Source organism: Scyliorhinus torazame, chromosome 15 (assembly GCF_047496885.1).
Source record: "Scyliorhinus torazame isolate Kashiwa2021f chromosome 15, sScyTor2.1, whole genome shotgun sequence".
NCBI classification, from domain to species: Eukaryota; Metazoa; Chordata; class Chondrichthyes; order Carcharhiniformes; family Scyliorhinidae; genus Scyliorhinus; species Scyliorhinus torazame.
In genome coordinates, this window is record NC_092721.1 from 116,179,380 (window position 1) to 116,203,330 (window position 23,951).

General features: G+C 42.0%; 1 protein-coding gene and 1 long non-coding RNA gene across 2 annotated transcripts in view; one reads left to right on the forward strand and one right to left on the reverse strand.

Annotated features, from left to right (window-relative positions):
• Positions 1-23,951, reverse strand: part of LOC140391762 (uncharacterized) — a 275,634-nt gene that overhangs the window by 32,247 nt on the left and 219,436 nt on the right. The gene's annotated exons all lie outside the window — the stretch shown is intronic.
• Positions 620-20,044, forward strand: pdcl3 (phosducin-like 3). Its single transcript, XM_072476601.1, has 6 exons — positions 620-835; positions 6,461-6,578; positions 7,686-7,776; positions 9,828-9,971; positions 10,540-10,748; positions 19,100-20,044. Exons 1-6 carry the CDS (start codon positions 830-832, stop codon positions 19,240-19,242), a joined length of 711 nt encoding a protein of 236 aa, XP_072332702.1. The 5' UTR covers positions 620-829; the 3' UTR covers positions 19,243-20,044.

A 23,951-nucleotide genomic window follows, 5' to 3' on the forward strand; every position in this document is an offset into this window, starting at 1 on the left:
GACAGTTGACTGCTAAACCCCAACACAATGGAAGAGATATCATAGAAACTTCCAAGGACTGGATTGACGATGGCCATTAAGGGGCTGGTTTAGCACACTGGGCTAAATCGCTGGCTTTGAAAGCAGACCAAGGCAGGCCAGCAGCACGGTTCAATTCCTGTAACAGCCTCCCCGAACAGGTGCCGGAATGTGGCGACTAGGGGCTTTTCACAGTAACTTCATTTGAAGCCTACTTGTGACAATAAGCGATTTTCATTTCATTTCATTTACTTACCTTGCACCATGGTTCTAACTAGGCCTCCTGAGCAATCCAGTATCACCCACACGTGGAGAGTAAATAGAAAAAGACCACGAATAGCATTGTCAAAAATCAACCTTTTTTAATTTCATATTTCTAACACGGCCAATTTAGAAAATTGGAACGTTAGTTACATATAAACTGCATCCCATTGAACAACATTCTGTACGTAAGCTGAAAATGATCAAGCAGTGCTGAGTAGGAGCTATTTCCTGCCTGTCATGTTGTAGCTGTTGAACAGAGAGGAAGCAGTAGAGGTGAGTGAGTGAATCACTGGGTTGCTATTTCCTCATTTGGGAATCTTGTCACTGCCATTCCATAAATGGCATCATAAGAAACCGGAAATTGGTGCAACCCAAAAAAAAATCCCCCCGAACCAACAGCAACCATCACTGCTCAGAGGGAGGAATACAACCTGAGCCGAGCGCTGTCTGCCTGTCAGCTCCTGAGGGGGGAGAAGCTCCAGCGGAGAATCCGTGCTCCGGACAGCAGCGAGTGACGGAGCCCCGCGTCAGGCGGTCAGACACAGCAATGCAGGTCAGTAACTCCTCTCCTGGGGGCTCATTTAACTGGGACGGAAACGTTCGCAGAAGCGGAAACGTCTTCTTGGATGATATTTAGCAACCTCATGTCTTATTATCATTGTTATGTGTCAAATCCACGGCAGGTCTCATTGTGTAGCTGCCACGATTAAACATGTTTCCTTTGACCCCTGTCCCTCTCTCGAGATAACTTTGGAGCCTGTTCGGCCTACTAAAATGTATCAGATCAGAGCACTTTGATTTCACAAGAGTTGTCAAACCCCGTGTGTCACATTTCAAGAGATCAACTAATTGTTCAGGTTTTTAACTGTGTGTGTGAGATGTGTTTGAACATGTCTCCGTTTATTTATACAGATTGACAGCGCATTAATGATCAGCATTGTGATATACTGTGATGCCAGCCCTATTTCAGTAAAGACCGAGTTCCTTGTTTCTATTTCCTTTCTTTTCTAATGGTGCACTCGATTTGGTTGCTTCTTCTAGAAATCAGTTTCCTTGGTTTTCATAGAATTTACAGTGCAGAAGGAGGCCATTCTGCCCATCGAGTCTGCACCTGCCCTTGGAAAGAGCACCCTACTTAAGCCCACACCAACCCTATCCCCTTAACTCAGTAACCCCACCTCACCTTTTTGGACACTAAGGGCAATTTATCATGGCCACTCCACCTGACCTGCACATCTTTGTACTGTGGGAGGAAACCGGAGCACCCGGAGGAAACCCACGCAGACACGGGGAGAATATGCAGACTCCGCACAGACAATGACCCAAGCCGGGAATTGAACCAGGGACCCTGGAGCTGTGAAGCAACTGTGCTGCCCGTGTTTTAATACATAAACAAAGTTAGCTGTTGGATGTCTTTTTCTATGTTCACGTAGCACAGCAATACAAGGGTGAGATTTAACATTTGATTATACAACTGCAGCAAAATGTTCTAATGTTATAGGGTAATTGAATTCTAATGTTAATAAAATAGTGATTGTTAAATTATATTACTTGGTTTATATCAACACTGTTTTAAATTGATGGCAATCCACGATCAAAGCATGTCAATGAATTCTATGAATTGAGAATGGGAACAGAAAATTATCGAAGTACATTAGCTTCTTGAATATTGGAAAGAGGAAAGTGACATTTCTTTTGAGATGGTTATCAGAATTGGAGGTGAAGGAGACAAAATCCCTGGGATTATTACTTTTTGTTAATATATTAGCTGCTGTTATTTTAGAAGCATTTGCATCTCTAGTTTGATTCTGTTGGTCACCAGAAGCACAAAAAGACATTGGGCTGAATTTTTACTCCCAGCAGAGCACTGACATTTTTCTGCTTACAAACCTGACCCGGGAGAACATGCCCCAGAAGTTGGGGTTTTCATTCCGTGGTGGTGGGAGTTCTCTGGGAGCAAGGTGAATAACCCTTAGTCCTCATGCCTCTGTCCATTCATGGCCTTTTATAGCCTTATGCCAATTTGTGTCAAACTATGCCTCCCATCCAACATGCTTCCCTTACACATACCATGCCAACTCACCCAGTATCCACCATAGACTGATCTCAGGAGCCAAGTGGATACTAAATAATAATATAGTTCTAAGTGTCTATTGCAGAATTTATTTTAATAAAATACTCTTCTTCATAAAAATCCATTGACTACATTAATATTCCTTGAATTACATACTCCTTTATAAGAAGAAACATTTAATTCAAGTGCATAATCCCATATGAAAACTAGCAATGGAATTCATAGTTCCACTTCAGAGTCTGTAAGCACTTGGAACTGTCAATCAAACTTTGAAATGTCAGGCATCTTACTCTGATAATGCAGGGTAGTGAACTCAGTCATGTAGCATAATCCAGTAGTGACAGCTCTCTCAGGCTTATGTCAACAGAGTGAAATAACAAGCCATGATTATTTTTTTCAACATTCTGGACATTTTGTCAGGAGTTTTAAATGCCTTGACAGCCTGACCGTTGTCTTTGGCGATTCATTTGGTTGCTTATGACAGTTCCAATAAGCCTGACAGTTAATGAGTTTATACACTTTTCACACCCATTCATGCCTACAACAATCACATATCTAAAGGTGTATCCCACCTCTCCACCAAACTAGATGGACAGTGGTCTTTTTTTTTTGCTTAATATTTCCTATTTCCCTAAGCTAGGCCTTTTCTCATTAGAGCGGAGAAGGATGAGGGGCGACTTGATAGAGGTTTATAAGATGACCAGGGGAATAGATAGAGTAGACAGTCAGAGACATTTTCCCCGGGTAGAACAAACCATTACAAGGGGATATAAATTTAAGGTGAATGGTGGAAGATATAGGGGGGATATCAGAGATAGGTTCTTTACCCAGAGAGTAGTGGGGGCGTGGAATGCACTGCCTGTGGAAATAGTTGAGTCGGAAACATTAGGGATCTTCAAGCGGCTATTGGATAGGTACATGGATTACGGTAGAATGATGGGGTGTAGATTAATTTGTTCTTAATCTAGGACAAAAGTTCGGCACAGCATCGTGGACCGAAGGGCCTGTTCTGTGCTGTATTTTCTATGTTCTATACAATGGATTCTCCAGCAAGGAGTGACTATTTTACCATCAAACAAAACAGCTTTCTGATGGGCATTCTGTGTGTGGACTTTTGTATTGATATGGAAGATTGATTTGTAATTGCAGTGCGTTCTTGGCATAACTTGGAGGTTTGGTTTATTGTGATCCCAGACCAGGCCCCAACAGTGGCTAGGATACTGGACCGAGACTCCAATATTTTAGTTTATTTGTAAGACTGTGCAGAACGAAAGATTCGCTCAGGACTGATTGCATGAAGAAATAGGGTATGATGAATACAATCTTAAACATTACTACTCAATTTCCCATTAAACAACAAGAAAATAAACATGCAGCTCTCAATCTACCTTAAAATTAGCATGGTATATAATTGCTTCATAAAACAGATTTGGTTCCTGTTAGAATCCCTTCAGACTGTGGCTGAATGTCTTCAAAAAGCTGGTTCACCTGGGGTGATTCAGCTCCTTCCTTGTCCCCAGACAAGACTGCTCTTCTTTAAGTATTATTACTCTTTTATAACTATCCTACTTTGAGATGGACATGGTGTCGGGCAGATCAGACTTCACCTCTTCTCTCTCCCAAGCCTTCTCCAAAACTGACTCTGCATTCCTTGGCTCATCCAGCAAATACATCATCTCCCCTAAGCTGAAAAACAAATGGCCTCTGCAGGCTGCAAAGCACATTAACTTCCCAGAAACTTTCTCAGTCAAATCACTGTGTGCATTGGCCCAAACTGAAAAACCACACTCCTTTGGTCAATTTCAACTTCTAGCTCCTAGAAACTCCCAAGCCTTTACAAAACAGAATCCTTTTTAAAAACGTGACCACTGCAATCAAACACACTATAACCCCAGGCTTTTAACCTTTAAATGGTTCCAATATTCCTAAAATTCTCCATTCGCCAAAGGTTTCCGAACAAATAACATTTTGTTGCTCTGGTTGCACTCTTACAGTGGATTGACAGTCTAGCAACATTTGCCCATTGCTTTAAAAAGCTGATCTTTGACATGGAACAAGCTTATCAGGTCTGCTGTGTGATTGTAACTAATAGATGCAGAACATCCTGGAATGTTAACACATGGAAGCAAGCGTTTCATCTCATCAAGACCACTCCAGTAATCCCCACATGAACCACCTATCCTAATCTTGCTCTATTAAACAGTTCTCACAATCCTGAATATTCTTTCAGTGACTATCTGATTGTCTTTTTAAACTGATTTAAGGGCTCTGGTTCAAAGATACTGGTGGAATTAGAAAAGCTTTTATTTTTACAGGTTAACAGGATAAAGGGACACTATTAATTAGGCCAATGTGTGGCTCATCAATGTAAAGTCCTGATGTACTGTTCATAAACAATTCATTAAATGCAAAATGCTCCACCAGTTGCTGAGGTGCTTTTATGCATGTAAACTGTCTTTTCGGACACTGGTTTGGCCTACCTGGGATATTGGCTTATAATCTACTGTGAATAAAAGAAGTGTCCCGTGTTGATAATGTATTATCTTTTGATTTAAGACCTATTCGTAATTCAAAAAAGGTTATTATAATTGCTAATAACTGCAACATAGCAAGAGATTTACACACATCTGCAATTTTCGGAGAACTTGCATAAACATTTCTTTGTTAACCCCTGGGTCTGAAATGTGTCTTTTTTTAAAAAACATTTAAATATTGTGTCAGTTTCTGGCATTCTCACCTCTGAGTCAGCAAGTTCAAGGCCACTGGAGAGGGAGTGCTGCATTGTCAGAAACAGTCAATGGGACCTCAAACCGAGGCCCTATCTGACCTCCGATGGATTTCAAAGTTTCCATGGCACTGGCACTGGCACTAGACCAGGTAGTTATCCTTATGTCCTGACCAATCCCTCAGTCAACATTTAAAAAAAAAACAGATTATCCAGTCACTGTCACATTGCTGTTCTTGCAAATGAATCACTGAGTGTCTTTAAGACAGATAGATAGGTTCTTGAATAATAGGGGATCAGGAGTTATGGGGAGAAGGCAGGAAAATGGGGATGAGAAACATATCAACCATGTTTGAATGGTGGAGCAGACTTGGTGGGCCGAATGGCCTAATTCTGCACTTCAGTCTTATGGTCAATAATGGTTGGTGTCAAAAGAATCCCATGCCCTAGAAATTCATCAACATTATGCCCACAATAACTATCAGGGAATACTGAACCATCTGGGGCTTTTTTTCTCCAGACAAGAGATTGGTGACCTAATGGGAGATCTTTAAAATTAGATAGTTTAATAGCTTCCTCTTGTAGGTGAGTCTAAAATTGGGCGTCATAAATAATAGATAGTCGCTAACGAATCCAAAAAGGAGCTGAGGAGAAATTCCAATACCTGGAGTGATTAAAATGTGGAACTTTTGAACAGTGTAGATGCATTTAAAAGGAAGGTAGATAAATATGCCAGTGGGAAGGGAATGGAAAAATATGTTGATAGGGTTAAATTAAGTAGATTGAAAGGAGGAGCCTATAGAGCATAAGTATTGTCCTGGCATAGATCAGTTGTGCCAAACATGTTGAACATTCTGTGCAGTTTTACAGTTTGCAGTCCACCATTGCAATCAGGGAGTTCAAAGAGACTCTCTACCCTAGAAAAGAGAGTTGCATCTTTCTCTCTGAACAGAGCAAAGCAGTGCAAGTGAGCACTAGGCTTTCACATTTTCAGCACGTGAAATGAAGTGGCTGGCAGGAAGTAAGTATCTTCAGTTTGTCACCGAGTATAGATGGTGAGATCAAAGTAAGAAGGGAAACTAGAGTCAGATGTAAAGAAATCATGTAAGTATCTCTTCCAGCATTTGCAGTCACCACCGCTTTGACGCTACCCCTTCCAGTGATGGTCAGCATATTGTTATTCAGCTTCAGTGTTGCCTGCCCTTCCCAATTCTAGGCTACTTTGTCTTGTAAGAAAGGAGATTCTTGTTCAGGTGTTTAAAGAATATATTTGTCATAGTGGAATATTTCCACTTGTGGTGTCAAATGTAGTGGTGAGTGTAGGATATGAAAAAGACTGTACTAAACTATCATACTAGTTTTTCTATCTTTTCCTTCAGGATCCAAATGCAGATACGGAATGGAATGACATTTTGCGGAAAAAGGGAATCCTCCCTCCGAAGGAGGATCCAAATGAGGCAGCAGAGGAAGAGCTCATTCAACACCAGAAATCAGTTGGTAAGTGAAGAGGTTATATTTATTTGGTCATGGGTTGTGAACTTTGTTGGTAATGCCAGAACCTCGATGCCCATCCCTAATTCTTACGAAGATGAAGCACTGCAGTCTTGTGTTTCAGTTCACTTAGGCTCCTGTTGGGAAGGGGTTTTCCAGATTTTTGATCAAGAAACAGTTGAAAGAATGGCAATACAGTTCTTAGTGTGGATGGTAAGTGACTTAGAGATGAACTTGTAGCTAATGGTGTTCCCATATGTCTGATCCATTTTCCTCCTAGGTGGTAGAGGAAGGAATTTTGGCTAGTTGCTGTCTTGCGCTTGTATATGGTACACACTGCTGCCAGTATGTGCCCATAATGGAGGGTGTAGAGTTTTGATGTGGTGCATCGGGTGTCAGTCAAGTGGACTGCTTTGTATTGGATGTTGTCGAGCTTGCAGTGGGCGGCACAGTAGCAAGTGGTTAGCACTGTTGCTTCACAGCGCCAAGGTCTCAGGTTCAATTCCCGCTTGGGTCACTGTCTGTGCGGAGTCTCCCTGTGTCTGATTATTATTATGTTATTGGAGATGTTCTCACCCAGGCAAGTGGAGAGTACTCTATCACACTCCGGTCTTGTGCTTTGTAGATGGTGGACAGACTTTTGGGAGTCAGGAGGTGAGTTATCACTGCAAAGTTCCCAGCCTCTGATCTGCTCTTGTAGCTACCTCATCATTGAGTCTGGGAATGCTTAGAGAGCTTCCTGCTCTGGTTATTTGTTTAATTGCCTAGGCTGTGAACAGTTGGAGATTTAAGTCTAGGTCACAGGTGAAAGAATGTAATTAAAACTTGCTGTATAACATAGTTTTTCTAACTGTAAAGACAGGGCCTTGGCTTTGTATTTTAACATTTGCATTTTCTTTGCAAGAAATTCTGTCACAAATTGCTTATTGAATGCATTGTTTTCACACTTGTGCACAAATTAAGCATCACATGGTTTTTCTGCCTTAGGCCTTCCCAAGCAAAGAAATTTACCAAATTTGTTTTTGAAAGTGCTTTTTAAATATTTTTAAAAGTCTGATGAAATTTTGTGAGGTTTTCAATACATGCAGATATTAAGTATACTTTTTCTGTCAGTTAAAACATATGAGGACATGACCCTGGAAGAGCTAGAAGAGAATGAAGATGAATTCAGTGAGGAAGATGAAAGAGCCATTGAGATGTACAGGTAAACAATTTGAAGATGTGAAAAGTGTTAGAATGCAGATGTGTATGGGCTCCCAGCAAACATGAAGCTTCAAGTTGTACTGAAAATCATAACGGTCACAAGGAACCACCCTGTAGCTTAATTTATTTTTATTTTGATTCAGTCCTCAATATTTGATCTGACATTTTTAAGTTGACAATGATAGGACTGATGGATAATCATTTATGACCTGGTAATATATGCTGCCACGAAACAACTTTTTCTCAGATTGTAGACTGCTTGGGCATTCCCAGTTATTTTATGTTGGTAAAAATAACCCAATGTATATCCTAATATACACCAACCTCTATCTCTTTATCTTTAACCTATTAATTATCTAGGTTCCTGATTTCTGTCTCTTTTGCTTAAATTTAGCCCAGGTTTTGCAGTCTAAATAACAGTGAGGTTCACCGGTAAATGACACGTTCATGGCAATGGACAGTGTCACGGTTAAATGCAAAAGCCCAGAGGTTTCTGTTCGAGTTACACTACTCTGCCTTATCTTCACAAAAATGGCATTTTGTCTGTTTCACTTTTGAAATGCAATGAATGATGTGAATTTGCCATGTTTGTGCATAGATACAAACTAAACCAGCCACATTCAAGGATAAGTACCCATCCGTACCTGTGGATGTGGTGACTGCTAATTTCAAGTGTGGAGACTCATTCCAAGTGATCATGTTATTTGTGATTTTTTTAAATTGTCAAATTAAATATTTTTTTTCTATTTTCCTTTTTGTTTTTCTCTCTTTTCAATCCAATCTTTAATTCGCTTTTGCCTCTGGTTTTACATTGAATTTGCCAACTCTAGTTGATACTTTCTTCTCAGTCCTTTGTTCACTCCTCAAGTCTTCAATTTGATTGATTTAGGAGATAAACAGTTGGTTGCCTGTTCACTGAGGTCTCAGGTGCCCATTTTCCTTTTTATCAGCTTGCGAGTTAAGCAACATGCCACCAAATCTTTTTTTAAAGTCTAAGATGTAAGTGCAAGTCTAACTAACGGAAGTGATTACTGAATACCCTGCTACAGCAAATCTTTCCCATTATATCATCTTACACTAGATACAAGTGGAAAATTGATTTATATGATGGTTTCCCTTCACCTGGCTGAACTGTTGAAATTCAAACTTGCAGTGTCTGTACTATCATGTTCACTTTCATTTGCACAGAATTTGATTAACTGGGCTGGATTTAATGTGACAGGAATCTCGGATACTGGCTGGAGAGCCAACAGGAGCCCCATGTCATCACTTTAAGGGTAAAGCCTGCCGACTTAAGTGCCACTCAAATGCATAATTGGAAAGTGGCTAGCATCCCCCAGAATCAAGGACCCTGAGGGGGAGAATGCCTTCCCACTGAGAACTGCCAGCCAAATTGGAAGCTGGCTCCTCTAATGAATGGCAGTACTACCAAGGAGGCAATGGCTGTTGCCAGTGTGGCACCCAGCTAAGCCCTAGATTGTCACTAGATCCCCAGGCCATAGGTGACTGATGGCGGGAGGAAAGTCGAGGAGCAGAGGTTGTGGAGGAGGGTGGAAGGGGTTTGGCAGGAAGGATGGGGTAGGGGGTGTGGCTCTCAGCAGGCTGTCATCTTCTTGATGCCAAGTCCCTTGATAGGCCATTGATTGTCTATGAAAGAGACCACCCTCACCTTGGAAGCCCTCATGTAGGTTTGCTTTTCGTGATCTCTGCATGGCAAGTACCTTGCCCACTGCTGGGTTAATATGCAGTCTGTAAGTGGATATTAATTGCAGGATCCGCCAGGGACTTAATCAGGGTGGAGATGGGAAGGCAGTGGATCCCATTTACTACCCTCCCACCTAATTAAATGCCCCCCTCCCAACAAATGCCCCAAAGGGGAGCACATCACATTCCACCCACTGTCCCCTCCCCACAAATGCGGATTTCTCATCTGAAAGAAACAGGATGAATAACCGTAGCATTAAATATTAGATATGTTTAATGGCATCTTGAGTGGGTATTTTCCATTACTATTGTATGTTAACTGACTAACTATAATTTAATGTTATCCAGACAGCAAAGACTAGCCGAATGGAAGGCAACCCAGATGAAGAAAGTGTTTGGGGAGATTTTAGAGATCTCTGGGCCAGACTATGTACAGGAAGTGACTAAAGCTGGCGAGGGTCTATGGGTAATACTGCACCTATACAAACAAGGGTAAGTTGTATATCTAATTAATACACTTGTGTTCCACAAAGGAGCACTTTGAATTCCAAATAAACATTTGTCATACTTAACAGTTGCCTCACACTTCATTTTGTTGTTCTTCTCTCTTTATTGAAAGAGAGTAACATTAAAGAAAATTCTGATATAATTTCTATGGATTGAACATTGTAAAAACCTATGCCTAATAAAGATTTCCTGCTAAGCACAAGGGACATGACTGGTGACACTATTATGTCATTGGAAAGAAAATTATTTATAATCTTTTCTCCCAGACTGTCCAACTAGTACTTCCAAACAGCACCAATAAATGTTACAGGTATTTGCACTTTATAACATTTCAGATTGCACCAACACTCCAGTGCAGTACAGTTCATTGCTCACTGGAATTTAGTAGATTTAAGGTTTTTTTTAAAAAGTTGCCTTGTCCTAAATAAATACATATGACATTTTAACTTGCACCCGTAACTACTTAAATGAGGACATTGAGCATTACTTGTAGTTTATTGTGCATTTACATAATTTTGCAATAATTTGTCTGTTTGTTATTTGTATGTACCAGGATACCTCTTTGTGCCTTGTTAAATCAACATCTATGTGAACTGGCAAGGATGTTCCCAGAGACTAAATTTCTTAAAGCCATCTCCACCACCTGTATACCCAACTACCCTGACAGGAACCTCCCAACAATATTTGTTTATCGGGATGGCAACATCAAGGCACAGTATATTGGGCCCTTAGTATTTGGAGGCATGAATTTAACAAAAGATGGTAAGTGATTTAAGAAAATTATTTTATGCAGAGTTACAATGATCAAGATTCATAATTTAATTATTAAAGATGTTAAGACATAATATCTAACTAAGTTTTCCTTTAGGATTTTTCAAATAAATGTCTTGTAATTTCCAAATAGCTGATGTATGGGGCGAAATTCTCCAGTATCGGCGCGATGTCCGCCGACTGGCGCCCAAAACGGCGCAAATCAGTCGGGCATCACGCCGCCCCAAAGGTGCGGAATGCTCCGCATCTTTGGGGGCCGAGCCCCAACCTTAAGGGGCTAGGCCGGCGCCGGACGGATTTCCGCCCCGCCAGCTGGCGGAAAAGGCCTTTGGTGCCCCGCCAGCTGGCGCGAAAATGACATCTACGGGCGGCGCATGCGCGGGAGCGTTAGCGGCCGCTGACGGCATTCCTGCGCATGCGCAGTGGAGGGAGTCTCTTCCGCCTCCGCCATGGTGGAGACCGTGGCGAAGGCAGAAGGTAAAGAGTGCCCCCACGGCACAGGCCCGCCCGCGGATCGGTGGGCCCCGATCGCGGGCCAGGCCACCGTGGGGGCACCCCCCAGGGCCAGTTCACCCCGCGCCCCCCCCCCCCCCCCTCCCCCCCAGGACCCTGGAGCCCGCCCGCACCGCCTTGTCCTGCTGGTAAGGTAGGTGGTTTAATCTACGCCGGCGGGGCAGGCATTTTAGCGGCGGGACTTTGGCCCATCCGGGCCGGAGATTCGCCAGGGGGGGCGCCAACCGGCGCGGTGCAATTCCCGCCCCGGCCGAATATCCGGTGCCAGAGAATTCGGCAACCGGCGGGGGCGGGATTCACGCCAGCCCCCGGCGATTCTCCGACCCGGCGGGGGGTCGGAGAATCTCGCCCATGATCTCTATTGTGTTGCACGATCATATTCTGACAGCACTCAATGAGTACTTGGCTACTGAGCCAGCCCCATTTCAATAAATGTTTCAGGCTGATAACGGTTCCGATGAAAAGTTTAGTATAAATGGAATCTTCACTCCTCATACCAATCCATTAGGAAACCCACAAGCAATGTTTTAGGCTAATGGCTAATTTGGTCTTTCCTTTTTGTCTTTTTATGTGCGATTCTCAGCACGAATTGATTGATTGGCATTTATTGTCACATGTACCGATGTACAGTGAAAAGTATTTTTCTGAAACCAAGGGAATGTGCAGTACGTACATAGTAGACAAAAGAATAATAGACAAAAGATCCATATTAAATTTAATCCATCATTGTTCTACACCTTTTGCATATTTTAATTTTATAATTCCAAGGCTGCACTCTTTGATTCAACTGCTACTAACCACCAAATTTATTTCCAAATAGAATTGCATTTGACAACTTTGTTTCAGAAATTCATGTGAATTACAAAGAGTAAACTGTGATCCCTGGAGTAGATCAGTGAGCAATTAGCATTCTCTATCAGGAGATTAATGATTTATCCGTTTACTAATTCGGGACTTTGCAACTTAACAGTGGATCTGATTTCTTTTCACCGTGAGCCATCATTCATTTCCTTATTTTCTTGTGAGATTGAGTATGTAATTTAGTGACTAAATTATAGGCAGGGGGAATAATGTGTAACGGTGAGCTATATAAGTTTTGAGAGACGCAAGAGAGATGATGCAGTTCATAAATTGAGATTTAACTTGCAAACGTTAATCTATAATTTTAACTTCTCCCCATTGCAAAGCTCAATATTTCTTGGTATGTGTGATGCATTACTTCTACTGCACAGTACTAAATATAAAGTATAAAAGATTCATAGTAAGCCTTTTTTCCAGTAGATCCTAAATGTGAGCCATTTTGCACATGATGATGCTTTTTGACTCCGCATTTAGTTCAGCGTTGCAATTAATCAATCTTTGTTTATTGTGTTACAAGCACAACACTTCACTAAGTCCTTGCAGGTATATTTTCACTGCCTCATTGGGCAGCTTGTACTCTGGAATTTGTTAAATCTTTCACTGCTTATGAGTCAGAATTTCTGTGAAAAATTAAAACAACTAGCTGTTTTGATTTGTTGGAGAAATCTACTTCAGAAAATACAAACACACTTGTGGATCTCAAACCAGTGACTATGCTGTTATTAAAATGAGGACATTATATTATATAATATGTGTATAACTTGCAGGGGCGTCAACGTGGCACAGTGGTTAGCACTACTGCATCACAGCGCTGAGGACTGGGTTTGATCCCGGGTCACTGTCAGTGTGGAGTTTGCACATTCTCCCCATGTTTGCTTGAGTCTCGCCCCCACAACCCAAAAATGAGTAGGGTAGGTGGGCTGGCCACACTAAACTGCCCCTTAATCGAAGAAAAGAATTGGGTACTTTACATTTTTTAAAACCTCAGTTGCTAAAACTGAATTGTGCACACAACTACATTATTAGACTTGAAATGAATGGTCTTTTTACCTGGCCATTTGGATGTAAAAGATCCGATGACCATATTTGAAGAGCCGCGTTAGAATTATCCTGGTGCTTTGGTGAACAGCTACACTCGCCCACACTGCTAAACCAATCAACCTGTATTGATCTCATTGCTGTTTGTGGGGTCTTTCTGTGCACAAATTGGCTGCTTTGGTTGTCTACAGAATTTTAAAAAAAGAAAATTTTTTAGAGTACCCAATTATTTACTTTTCCCATTAAGGGGCAATTTAGCACGGCCAATCCACCTAACCAGCACATCTTTCGATTGTGGGGGTGAAACCCACGCAGACACGGGGCAAATGTGCAAACTCCACATGGACAGTGACTTACGGCCGGGATTCGAACCCGGGTCTTCAGCACCGGATTCCCAGTGCTAACCACTGCACCACCATGCTGCCCTGTCTACATTACAGAATTGACTCTACCTCCAAATATTTCATTCACTGGTGCTGCATAAATGAAGTTTGTTCATTCTTTCAAAAGGTATTTTGATTATCTAACATGATGATGAGCGTGACAGCATCCTGAATATGTTTCTGGCTCTTTCCCTTTCTGACAATGTTTGTCCTATATTCTGTTAAATTTAGTCTTGTGCTTCAAATAGGTGATTCCTCAGGGGCAAAGTTGCTCTATGCATTTATACAAGCCTCTTGAGATTGAGCAGGCCTTTCTACCCTGACAGCAAGAGTCTGAGGTGGCCCAGTCCTGTTGTCAGGTTGGCACCTCTGCACTTGAATCAGCAGTTTGGGGCTTTCTGCCTTGTGTGTGCATTTTGGAAGATCCAGACATGCAGTTACTCTGAATTTACCATTTCCACACAATGTTTTGAGTCTTTTGTTTTGCTATTGGTGATCCTCCTACCAGGCGGCATGCTAGTTAAACGGTGATTGCTACATGTCTAATGTCTCTGATGGTCAATACTCTACACAAGCCTTTTTATCTTCCAAAGCTGTAATCCATGATGTTTTTTAAAGCTCTGCAGGCCTTTTAAATCCTGCAATAGCATCAGATTTTTCACCCATCGCCAGGCAAGTTCTCGTCTGATCTGTTAATTAGACTGATCCAAAAAATGTAAGCGTTTATTACATTTGAGATTGGGCATGCTTGAAAAATCTAGGCTAATGTGTTCATTAGGATTTGTGTCCGACCACATGATTGGCGCTTCAACAGGCAGCAAACTGTGCTGATGTGAATTTAATACCTTTTAACTTCGGTAAAATGTAATTGTTTCAACACTTGCGCCACTTGTGGTGATGGGAGACTTTAACTTCCCCAATATTGACTAGGACTCACTTAGTGCCAGGGGCTTAGACGGGGCAGAGTTTGTAAGGAGCATCCAGGAGGGCTTCTTAAAACAATATGTAGACGGTCCAACTAGGGAAGGGGCGGTACTGGACCTGGTATTGGGGAATGAGCCCAGCCAGGTGGTAGAGGTTTCAGTAGGGGAGCATTTCGGGCGGGAATTGAAGAACCTAGATTGGGGGCGGATGTTTGAGGGCAAATCAACATCTGACACGTGGGAGGCTTTCAAGTGTCAGTTGAAAGGAATTCAGGACAGGCATGTTCCTGTGAGGAAGAAGGATAAATACGGCAATTTTCGGGAACCTTGGATAACGAGAGATATTGTAGGCCTCGTCAAAAAGAAAAAGGAGGCATTTGTCAGGACTAAAAGGCTGGGAACAGACAAAGCCTCCGTGGAATATAAGGAAAGTAGGAAGGAACCTAAGCAAGGAGTCAGGAGGGCTAGAAGGGGTCACGAAAAGTCATTGGCAAATAGGGTTAAGGAAAATCCCAAGGCTTTTTACATGTACATACAAAGCAAGAGGGTAGCCAGGGAAAGGGTTGGCCCACTGAAGGATAGGCAAGGGAATCTATGTGTGGAGCCAGAGGAAATGGGCGAGGTACTAAATGAATACTTTGCATCAGTATTCACCAAAGAGAAGGAATTGGTAGATGTTGAGTCTGGAGAAGGGTGTGTAGATAGCCTGGGTCACATTAAGATCCAAAAGGATGAGGTGTTGGGCGTCTTAAAAAATATTAAGGTAGATAAGTCCCCAGGGCCTGATGGGATCTACCCCAGAATACTGAAGGAGGCTGGAGAGGAAATTGCTGAGGCCTTGACAGAAATCTTTGGATCCTCACTGTCTTCAGGTGATGTCCCGGAGGACTGGAGAATAGCCAATGTTGTTCCTCTGTTTAAGAAGGGTAGCAAGGATAATCCAGGGAACTGCAGGCTGGTAAGCCTTACTTCAGTGGTAGGGAAATTACTGGAGAGAATTCTTCGAGACAGGATCTACTCCCATTTGGAAGCAAATGGACGTATTAGTGCGAGGCAGCATGGTTTTGTAAAGGGGAGGTCGTGTCTCACTAACTTGATAGAGTTTTTCGAGGAGGTCACAAAGATGATTGATGCAGGTAGGGCAGTGGATGTTGTCTATATGGACTTCAGTAAGGCCTTTGACAAGGTCCCTCATGGTAGTCTAGTACAAAAGGTGAAGTCACACGGGATCAGGGGTGAGCTGGCAAGGTGGATACACAACTGGCTAGGTCATAGAAGGCAGAGAGTAGCAATGGAAGGATGTTTTCTAATTGGAGGGATGTGACCAGTGGTGTTCCACAGGGATCAGCGCTGGAACCTTTGCTGTTTGCAGTATATATAAATGATTTGGAGGAAAATGTAACTGGTCTGATTAGTAAGTTTGCAGACGACACAAAGGTTAGTGGAATTGCGGATAGCGATGAGGACTATCAGAGAATACAGCAGGATTTAGATTGTTTGGAGACTTGGGCGGAGAGATGGCAGATGGAGTTTAATCCGGACAAATGTGAGGTAATGCATTTTGGAAGGTCTAATGCAGGTAGGGAATATACAGTGAATGGTAGAACCCTCAAGAGTATTGAAAGTCCGAGAGATCTAGGTGTACAGGTCCACAGGTCACTGAAAGGGGCAACACAGGTGGAGAAGGTCGTCAAGAAGGCATACGGCATACTTGCCTTCATTGGCCGGGGCATTGAGTATAAGAATTGGCAAGTCATGTTGCAGATGTATAGAACCTTAGTTAGGCCACACTTGGAGTATAGTGTTCAATTCTGGTCGCCACACTACCAGAAGGATGTGGAGGCTTTAGAGAGGGTGCAGAAGAGATTTACCAGAATGTTGCCTGGTATGGAGGGCATTAGCTATGAGGAGCGGTTGAATAAACTCGGTTTGTTCTCACTGGAACGACGGAGGTTGAGGGGCGACCTGATAGAGGTCTACAAAATTATGAGGGGCATAGACAGAGTGGATAGTCAGAGGCTTTTCCCCAGGGTAGAGGGGTCAATTACCAGGAGGCATAGGTTTAAGGTGAGAGGGGCAAGGTTTAGAGTAGACGTACGAGGCAAGTTTTTTACACAGAGGGTAGTGGGTGCCTGGAACCCGCTACCGGAGGAGGTGGTGGAAGCAGGGACGATAGTGACATTTAAGGGGCATCTTGACAAATACATGAATAGAATGGGTATAGAGGGATACGGACCCAGGAAGTGTAGAAGATTGTAGTTTAGTCGGGCAGCATGGTCGGCACGGGCATGGAGGGCCGAAGGGCCTGTTCCTGTGCTGTACATTTCTTTGTTCTTTGTTCATGTAAGCCCACTAATGACCTCATACACGTTTTTAGTATGTAATGTGTTTTACTGTATGATGTATACCATTGAACTGACTCGCAATAAGTTCTGTAGCTAACCGATGAAGCTAGTTTATGCTGAAAAACAGTATAATTGGGCAGGGGCGGGGAAACCATGGGTCAGGTGCTAAGCAGTAGTCGGCAGGAGTTTGGCTTACGAGGTGATAAATCGGCACAGCTGTCAATTTAAAATTAAAATAAAACACTGCGGATGCAGTAAATATGAAATAAAATCGACAAAATCTGGAAAAATTCAGCATCTGTGGAGAGAAGCAGAGTTAACATTCAGGTTGTTAACCTTTTTTGAGCTGGTAAACTTGGCAAATACTCCAATTGTACCCCAGATTCTTAATATGGGGTAGATTGCTCGGAGTGGGTGTCTTTTTTCAAGAGACTTACACTGTAGATATAGGTTAAAAATAAGCACGTTCTTATTGTTACCCTGTGTTCTTAATGTTACCAGTACATTTTGCTGAGAAGATGGCTCAAATTAATGTCAAAATGATTTCAGCAATTTAGTCAGTTTCTGCTGCTTGTTCTTCATTGATGTGAACGGATTGATTTGATTTACTCGGACTGATCTTAATCAATTAATTGGCTAATTATCAGATAACCATTAACTTTACAGAAGTGATATCTCAAAGACCACATTTTTGAAGAGTGTGGCTCACCTGATGCATCACTCGACATGCTGATTCCAACAGTATATAGGGTGCCAGCTATATATACACACAATATATAGGGTGGGATGGCCCTTCCTGCCAGTGGGATCTTCCGGTCAAAGAACAAAGAAAAGTACACCATAGGAACAGGCCCTTCGGCCCTCCAAGCCTGCGCCGACCATGCTGCCCGTCTGAACTAAAATCTTCTACACTTCCTGGGTCCGTATCCCTCTATTCCCATCCTATTCATGTATTTGTCAAGATGCCCCTTAAATGTCACTATCGTCCCTGCTTCCACCACCTCCTCCGACAGCGAGTTCCAGGCACCCGCTACCCTCTGTGTAAGAAAACCTGCCTCGTACATCTCCTCTAAATCTTGCCCCTCGCACCTTAAACCTATGCCCCCTAGTAATTGACCCCTCTACCCTGGGAAAAAGCCTCTGACTATCCACTTTGTCTATGCCCCTCATAATTTTGTAGTCCTCCATCAGATCACCCCTCAACCTCCGTCGTTCCAGTGAGAACAAACCGAGTTTATTCAACCGCTCCTCATAGCTAATACCCTCCATACCAGGCAACATCCTGGTAAACCTCTTCTGCTCCCTCTCTAAAGCCTCCACATCCTTCTGGTAGTGTGGCGACCAGAATTGAACACTTATACTCCAAGTGTGGCCTAACTAAGGTCCTATACAGCTGCAACATGACTTGCCAATTCTTATACTCAATGCCCCGGCCAATGAAGGCAAGCATGCCGTATGCCTTCTTGACGACCTTCTCCACCTGTGTTGCCCCTTTCAGTGACCTGTGGACCTGTACACCTAGATCTCTCTGACTTTCAATACTCTTGAGGGTTCTACCATTCACTGTGTATTCCCTACCTGCATTAGACTATCCAAAATGCATTACCTCACATTTGTCCGGATTAAACTTCATCTGCCATCTCTCCGCCCAAGTCTCCAAACGATCTAAATCTTGCCGTATCCTCTGACAGTCCTCATCGCTATCCGCAATTCCACCAGCCTTTGTGTCGTCTGCAAACTTACTAATCGGGCAAGTTACATTTTCCTCCAAATCATTTATATATACTACAAACAGCAACGGTCCCAGCACTGATCCCTGAGGAACACCACTAGTCACAGCCCTCCAATTAGAAAAGCACCCTTCCATTGCTACTCGCTGCCTTCTATGACCTAGCCAGGTCCTGCCAATGTCAAATCACCGCCATGGGTTCCCTGGCGGCGGGATGGGTGGGCAATGAAAAACGCCATTGACTTTGGCAGGAGCAGGAGATCCTACCAGTGGTCCATGGCAAGCCACCTTTAACGCAACAAAGCCACCTCGGAGGGGCTGTAAAATTCTGGCAATTGCGTGTACAGTACAATACTGCTCCACTTATTTATGTGTGCATACGTGCATTGAAATTTACATGTCTTGCTAGTGAATGTGGCTATAATTAAACCTTTGTCATTTAGTTACAGAAGGAGCGGGAAACTATTTGCATTACTTTGAACTAAATAACATTCCGATGTTCCATTTTGACTTTCTACCTTCTTGTCTCCTTGTTTCATTTTCATTGAAGAACTGGAATGGAAGCTATCAGACTCTGGTGCAATCAAAACTGAGCTAGAGGAAAATCCAAGAAAACAGATTGAAGATCAATTGATGTCATCTATCAGGACTAGTGCTCCATCAAAGAGGAGTAGCGTTTCTGAAGAAGATTAGTTATTTAAGTACAGTGGGATAAATCTTCTCTCTGGATGCAGTAAACAATTCCAGTGCAAATAGTGCCCATTTTGAAAACTACCCCCTCTTGAGTTTCTGGTCACTCCAATTTGTATATCACTGAACACAAAATTTGCCATGAACCAGCACAATTAATCAATATCAGAAACACTACATTTTAAGTTACTATTCAAAACATTCTTTGAGAGTGATAACTCGGTAAAGCTGGATTATTACATGTGAAAAAGTGTTCATCACAAAAGTGAACATTTAAAATCAACATGTCAATCCACTCTTGAGTAATCTGATTTTTTTTTTAATAACTAAAAATGACTTAAAAATACAAAAGTATTTTCCCATTGGTTGGGTTTACATTAGTAAAACTTTTTAAACATGCCGATTAGTGTCTGAACTTTTGGAGCATCCTTAAAAGTCAACAAACAAACACAATTAGGATAAACTCTCAATGAGGTAATTTCAAGTTTTGTGGGTCAGACTTGCTTCAAACGTGATATTTTAAGATTTATTGGAAATGATTGTAAAAACTCTTCATATTGACTTAAGTTATGCTCAAAGTTATGCTCAAATGTCTATAATCTATTGTGCCAGTTACTCTAATATCAGGGAATTATGTGAAGAAACCACATTTGAATAGAAACTCTGGATTAGTGTGGTATTAATAAAAACAATGGGAAGAATTCAAATTCTGAAAACATTTTTAGTCATTCTACTTGTTTTTTGTTTTTACATTCAGTATACTTCAATAAAGAGCCTAAATAATTAAAGAAAAACTATAGCTGCCCACTGTGGAAAGTCTTTTTAATTGAACCCATAACATATTTATGAAGGCTGTAATTATTCAGCAGTGATATTTAATTTTGTACTTTTTGGAGCAAATATTAAAGTTAAATATTGGAGCAAATATTAAAGTTAAATATATATGATGTGTTTATATAAATTTCAAGGCATTGACTCACAGCATTGGATTCTGAATCGATCTGTGGCTGGAGATGGGCTTTTTACAGTTTTACTTTAAATGCAGTCATGTATTTAAATCCTTCTTTCAGAGCTCTTAATCAAGCTTCAATCCTGATTCTTCATTTCAGGGGCAAGCTTGAATGAATTCCTTCTGTTTAGTTTGATGTCATCTGAATACAGCTAAACTCTGAAGTTAAATCTGCATACCATTGTTGTTGAGCAGATTTTAACAGCAGCACGATGCTTCAACTCGCCCCTTTCAACTACATACAATATTAATATAAAGAACTTCATCCTCAAAAACAAAATCTTGGAACAATGAAAAAGTAAATCATTTCAAATGGTATTTCTAACGTGTAGCTGAGCCATACAGGTTTAATGCCCAGTATGTTTCCAGTTGTCTAGTTTTGCCTCTGACAGCTGTGGTAACATTACACCCTTGAGTAAGTGAGGGAAAATAAGACCAAGCTGCCGCTACTGATTGTAATCGAGTGATTCCTGCAGAAATGCCTGGGTTTTGTGGATATTGGGTAATATGTTGCTTCCCTACCCTACTCTGCCCCACTTCATTTGGTAGAATTGTCTGCCCATACTTATTGTTGAGGTTTCACACATTTAATATTGCCTCATGCATTTAGTATTGGCTACTTGGGCAAGTTCTAGAGAGTTCTTCTGGGACTATACTCAGCATAAATTCAGTGCCAACAGGAAAGGAAAAGGAGAAATACTGTCAAAGAAGCAGGAAGAGCTTGATGCACATTGGACAAGAACAAGGTTGATTCACCTGTTACCAAAGAGAAAATGTTGGAAAATCTCAGCAGGTCTGGCAGCATCTGTAGGGAGAGAAAAGAGTGAACATTTCGAGTCCAGGTGACCCTTTGTCAAAGCTTGAGCTGCTGAGATTTTTCAGCATTTTCTCTTTGGTTTCAGATTCCAGCATCCGTAGTAATTTGCTCTTATCCAGTGGTTCACCTGTTATCTCAACATGTTAAATATGCCAAAATTGACTGGCTATTTTTCATGTGTGAATCCAGAATCCACAGGAGTGCTGCCAACATCTGTGGAATCACCAGCATCTGTTGTATTAAACCTCCAGAAGTTACCAGATGGGTGGGATGGGATGGAGGATGATTGTGATTCTGGCTCATGTTTGACTAAGGCAGTGTTTTTGTTCTGTAAGTCTTGTTCTCACCTCTCTTGAGGAAGGGAGAAAAATTGCTGAGTGACAGGAACTTGTGCCTTTCAGTTTTATTTTTTGATTAGGAGTATTGCTATAGTGGCTGAACAACCGTCCCCATCCTTTGTCATGGAAAGAACCAGTTTCCAGGCAATTATTTATTTTTAGATTCTATGCCACAGTTAAATTGAGTATATTTCACTCCCTATTCAATGTAATTATTAATCCTCGCTGCCGATTGGTTAGATAGATAGCAAATAGAAAAATCATTGGCTTAGAACCCTAGCAGCTTTATCTGAAGTGGAAGCACCAGGAATGGGAGATTACTTTAACTTGATGATCTAATGTTCAATATTATTTGTCTTCCCTTTATTCAATAACAGCAAAAAAAAATTAAATCGGAACGAGCTATTTATGGTGATAAATCTACAATAATAATGGCTTCTGACTTTTAATATAGAAGAGTAAGAGGCAACTTGATTGAAACATAGGATCCTAAGGGGTATTGACAGGGTGCTTGTGAAGAGGCTGTTTCCTCTTGTGGGTGAATATAGAACTAAAAATAAAGGATCGATCATTTAAAATGGAGATGAAGCAATATTTTTTCTCTTAAGCGTTGTGAGTCTTTGAATATTTTTAAGGCTGAGGTGGATAGATTCTTGGTAAGCAAGGAAGGTGACAGGTTATCGGAGGTCGGTGGGATGCAGATTTTAGGTTACTATCAGATCATCCATGATCTTATTAAATCGGGGCACAGGTTATAGCTCCGGGAAATTTAAAGCTGAAGTTTGTTGTTGGAATAGGATTGCTCAGATTTCGGGAGTAAGTAGCTTGATTATGACAAAATAAATCTTTTTATCACTTGCCATGTCTTCTATTTTTCCTCTTGTTTTATTATGTTAACTTTTTCTTAGTGTTGAAAATATTTAGCTTTTATATTTTTTGGTGATGTTTTTCATTTATTTGAAAGAAAGTGATTATCATTGTTATGTCTACTTCTGGAAATGATACCTACAAAATAACAAATTGACCATTTATTGAAAATTATCTGGTTTACCAGTCAGTAATTGTTTGAAATGTTCATTTAAGGTGTAATACTACTCCAGTGAGATCAGCTTTTAATATTTTCAAATGCAATGCCGAAGTGTGACCAGTTAATGGTTTAATTTGACAGTCTAAGGCGTCAATGCCACTGCGTGAACATCTTTTCCCTCAAGGATGTGAAAAGCAGTGGCATTTGGCATGAGTACCGCCAATACGAGCAGCCAAATATGATGGGCGGAATTCTCTCAGCCCAGAATCCCCGCGACCGGCGCAAATCGCGCCCCGACGCTGGCATGTGATTCTCCTCAGAGCGGCCCATTGGCGCTGGCATGGTTGGCGCGGCCCACGCAGCCGGCCCGCTTATTCTCGGCTCGGGATGGCCCGTCGTAAAAAAAACGAGTCACGCAGGCGCCATTCACACCTGTTCTCAGCTGCCGGAAGTCGGCGTGGTAGGGTCGGTTTGGGGCCTGTGTGTTGGGGGGGGGGGGGGGGGGGGGTCTGACCCGTGGGGGCCTCCGATCGGCGGGCCGGCCTTTCTGGCTGGGGGCCTCCTTTCTTCCGCGCAGGCCCCTGTAGCCCTGCACCGTGTTGCGTCGGGGCCGGCGCATTGAAGGAAGCCACTGCACATGCGCACGTTAGCGCCGGTGCCACTGCGCATGCGCGGATCTCACAGCGCCCAGTTAACGTCTGGACCAGCAGCTGGAGCGGCATGGGTCGCTCCAGTGCCGTGCTGGCCCCCTGCAGGGGCCAGAATTGCTGATCCTGAGGCTGTGTTGACGCCGTCAATTAATGCAACGGTGTCAACACTTAGCCTCAGGATCACAGAATCCCACCCAGATATGTTCCACCACCAAATGAAATTAATATATAAACAGCTGGAGTGATTTGTGTTGTAATCTATTTCAGAGGATAATGAGAAACAGTTTTTGTTCAGGCACCAATTCTTTTATTGTAAGTAAATGGGCACTCAGTGTCTTATCAGAGCCATTGGATTTCTGTGCATTATCAGAATGTTCCTCCAAATGATGCATGTTAATTTGCTGGATTTTTGTACATGTTGCTGCAAAATCATGTAAGTGGGATGATATGCTCGTGTTTTGGAAACCTGTTCTCATAATTAAATTGTTTTGGTTGCAAACTTCATTGCTGACTTTGCAGTTCCATTTTAGAACATAACGACGCTTGCGCCAATATATACATTAATAAAGTAGAACAAGATGCAGGGATTAGTTTTTCAATCAAATTGAGTCATTGTAGATTACTGCTGAGCAGCCATGGATAAAAGGCTCAACCTGAAGATGCTGTCCATTGTTTTCAGCCAGATATTTAGAGTGACATTGACAGATACCTGAAAATGAACCTTTTTTTTGTAAATGAAGTGCTTTTGTCTGACATTTCATTGAAAAGGTTTATTTCTGTCAAGTTCCACATAGGGATTCAGTCACAATGTTATTGTCTGCATCAGGTATCTAGGGGAGCACTCATGCTATTCAATTCAAATACAAACATC

Excerpts from the sequence above, each read along its gene's own strand:
- pdcl3 (XM_072476601.1), top strand. Across the intron at positions 6,579-7,685 it reads TCAACACCAGAAATCAGTTG|TTAAAACATATGAGGACATG; the intron begins GTAAGTGAAGAG and ends TTTTTCTGTCAG. Across the intron at positions 9,972-10,539 it reads CTGCACCTATACAAACAAGG|GATACCTCTTTGTGCCTTGT; the intron begins GTAAGTTGTATA and ends TGTATGTACCAG.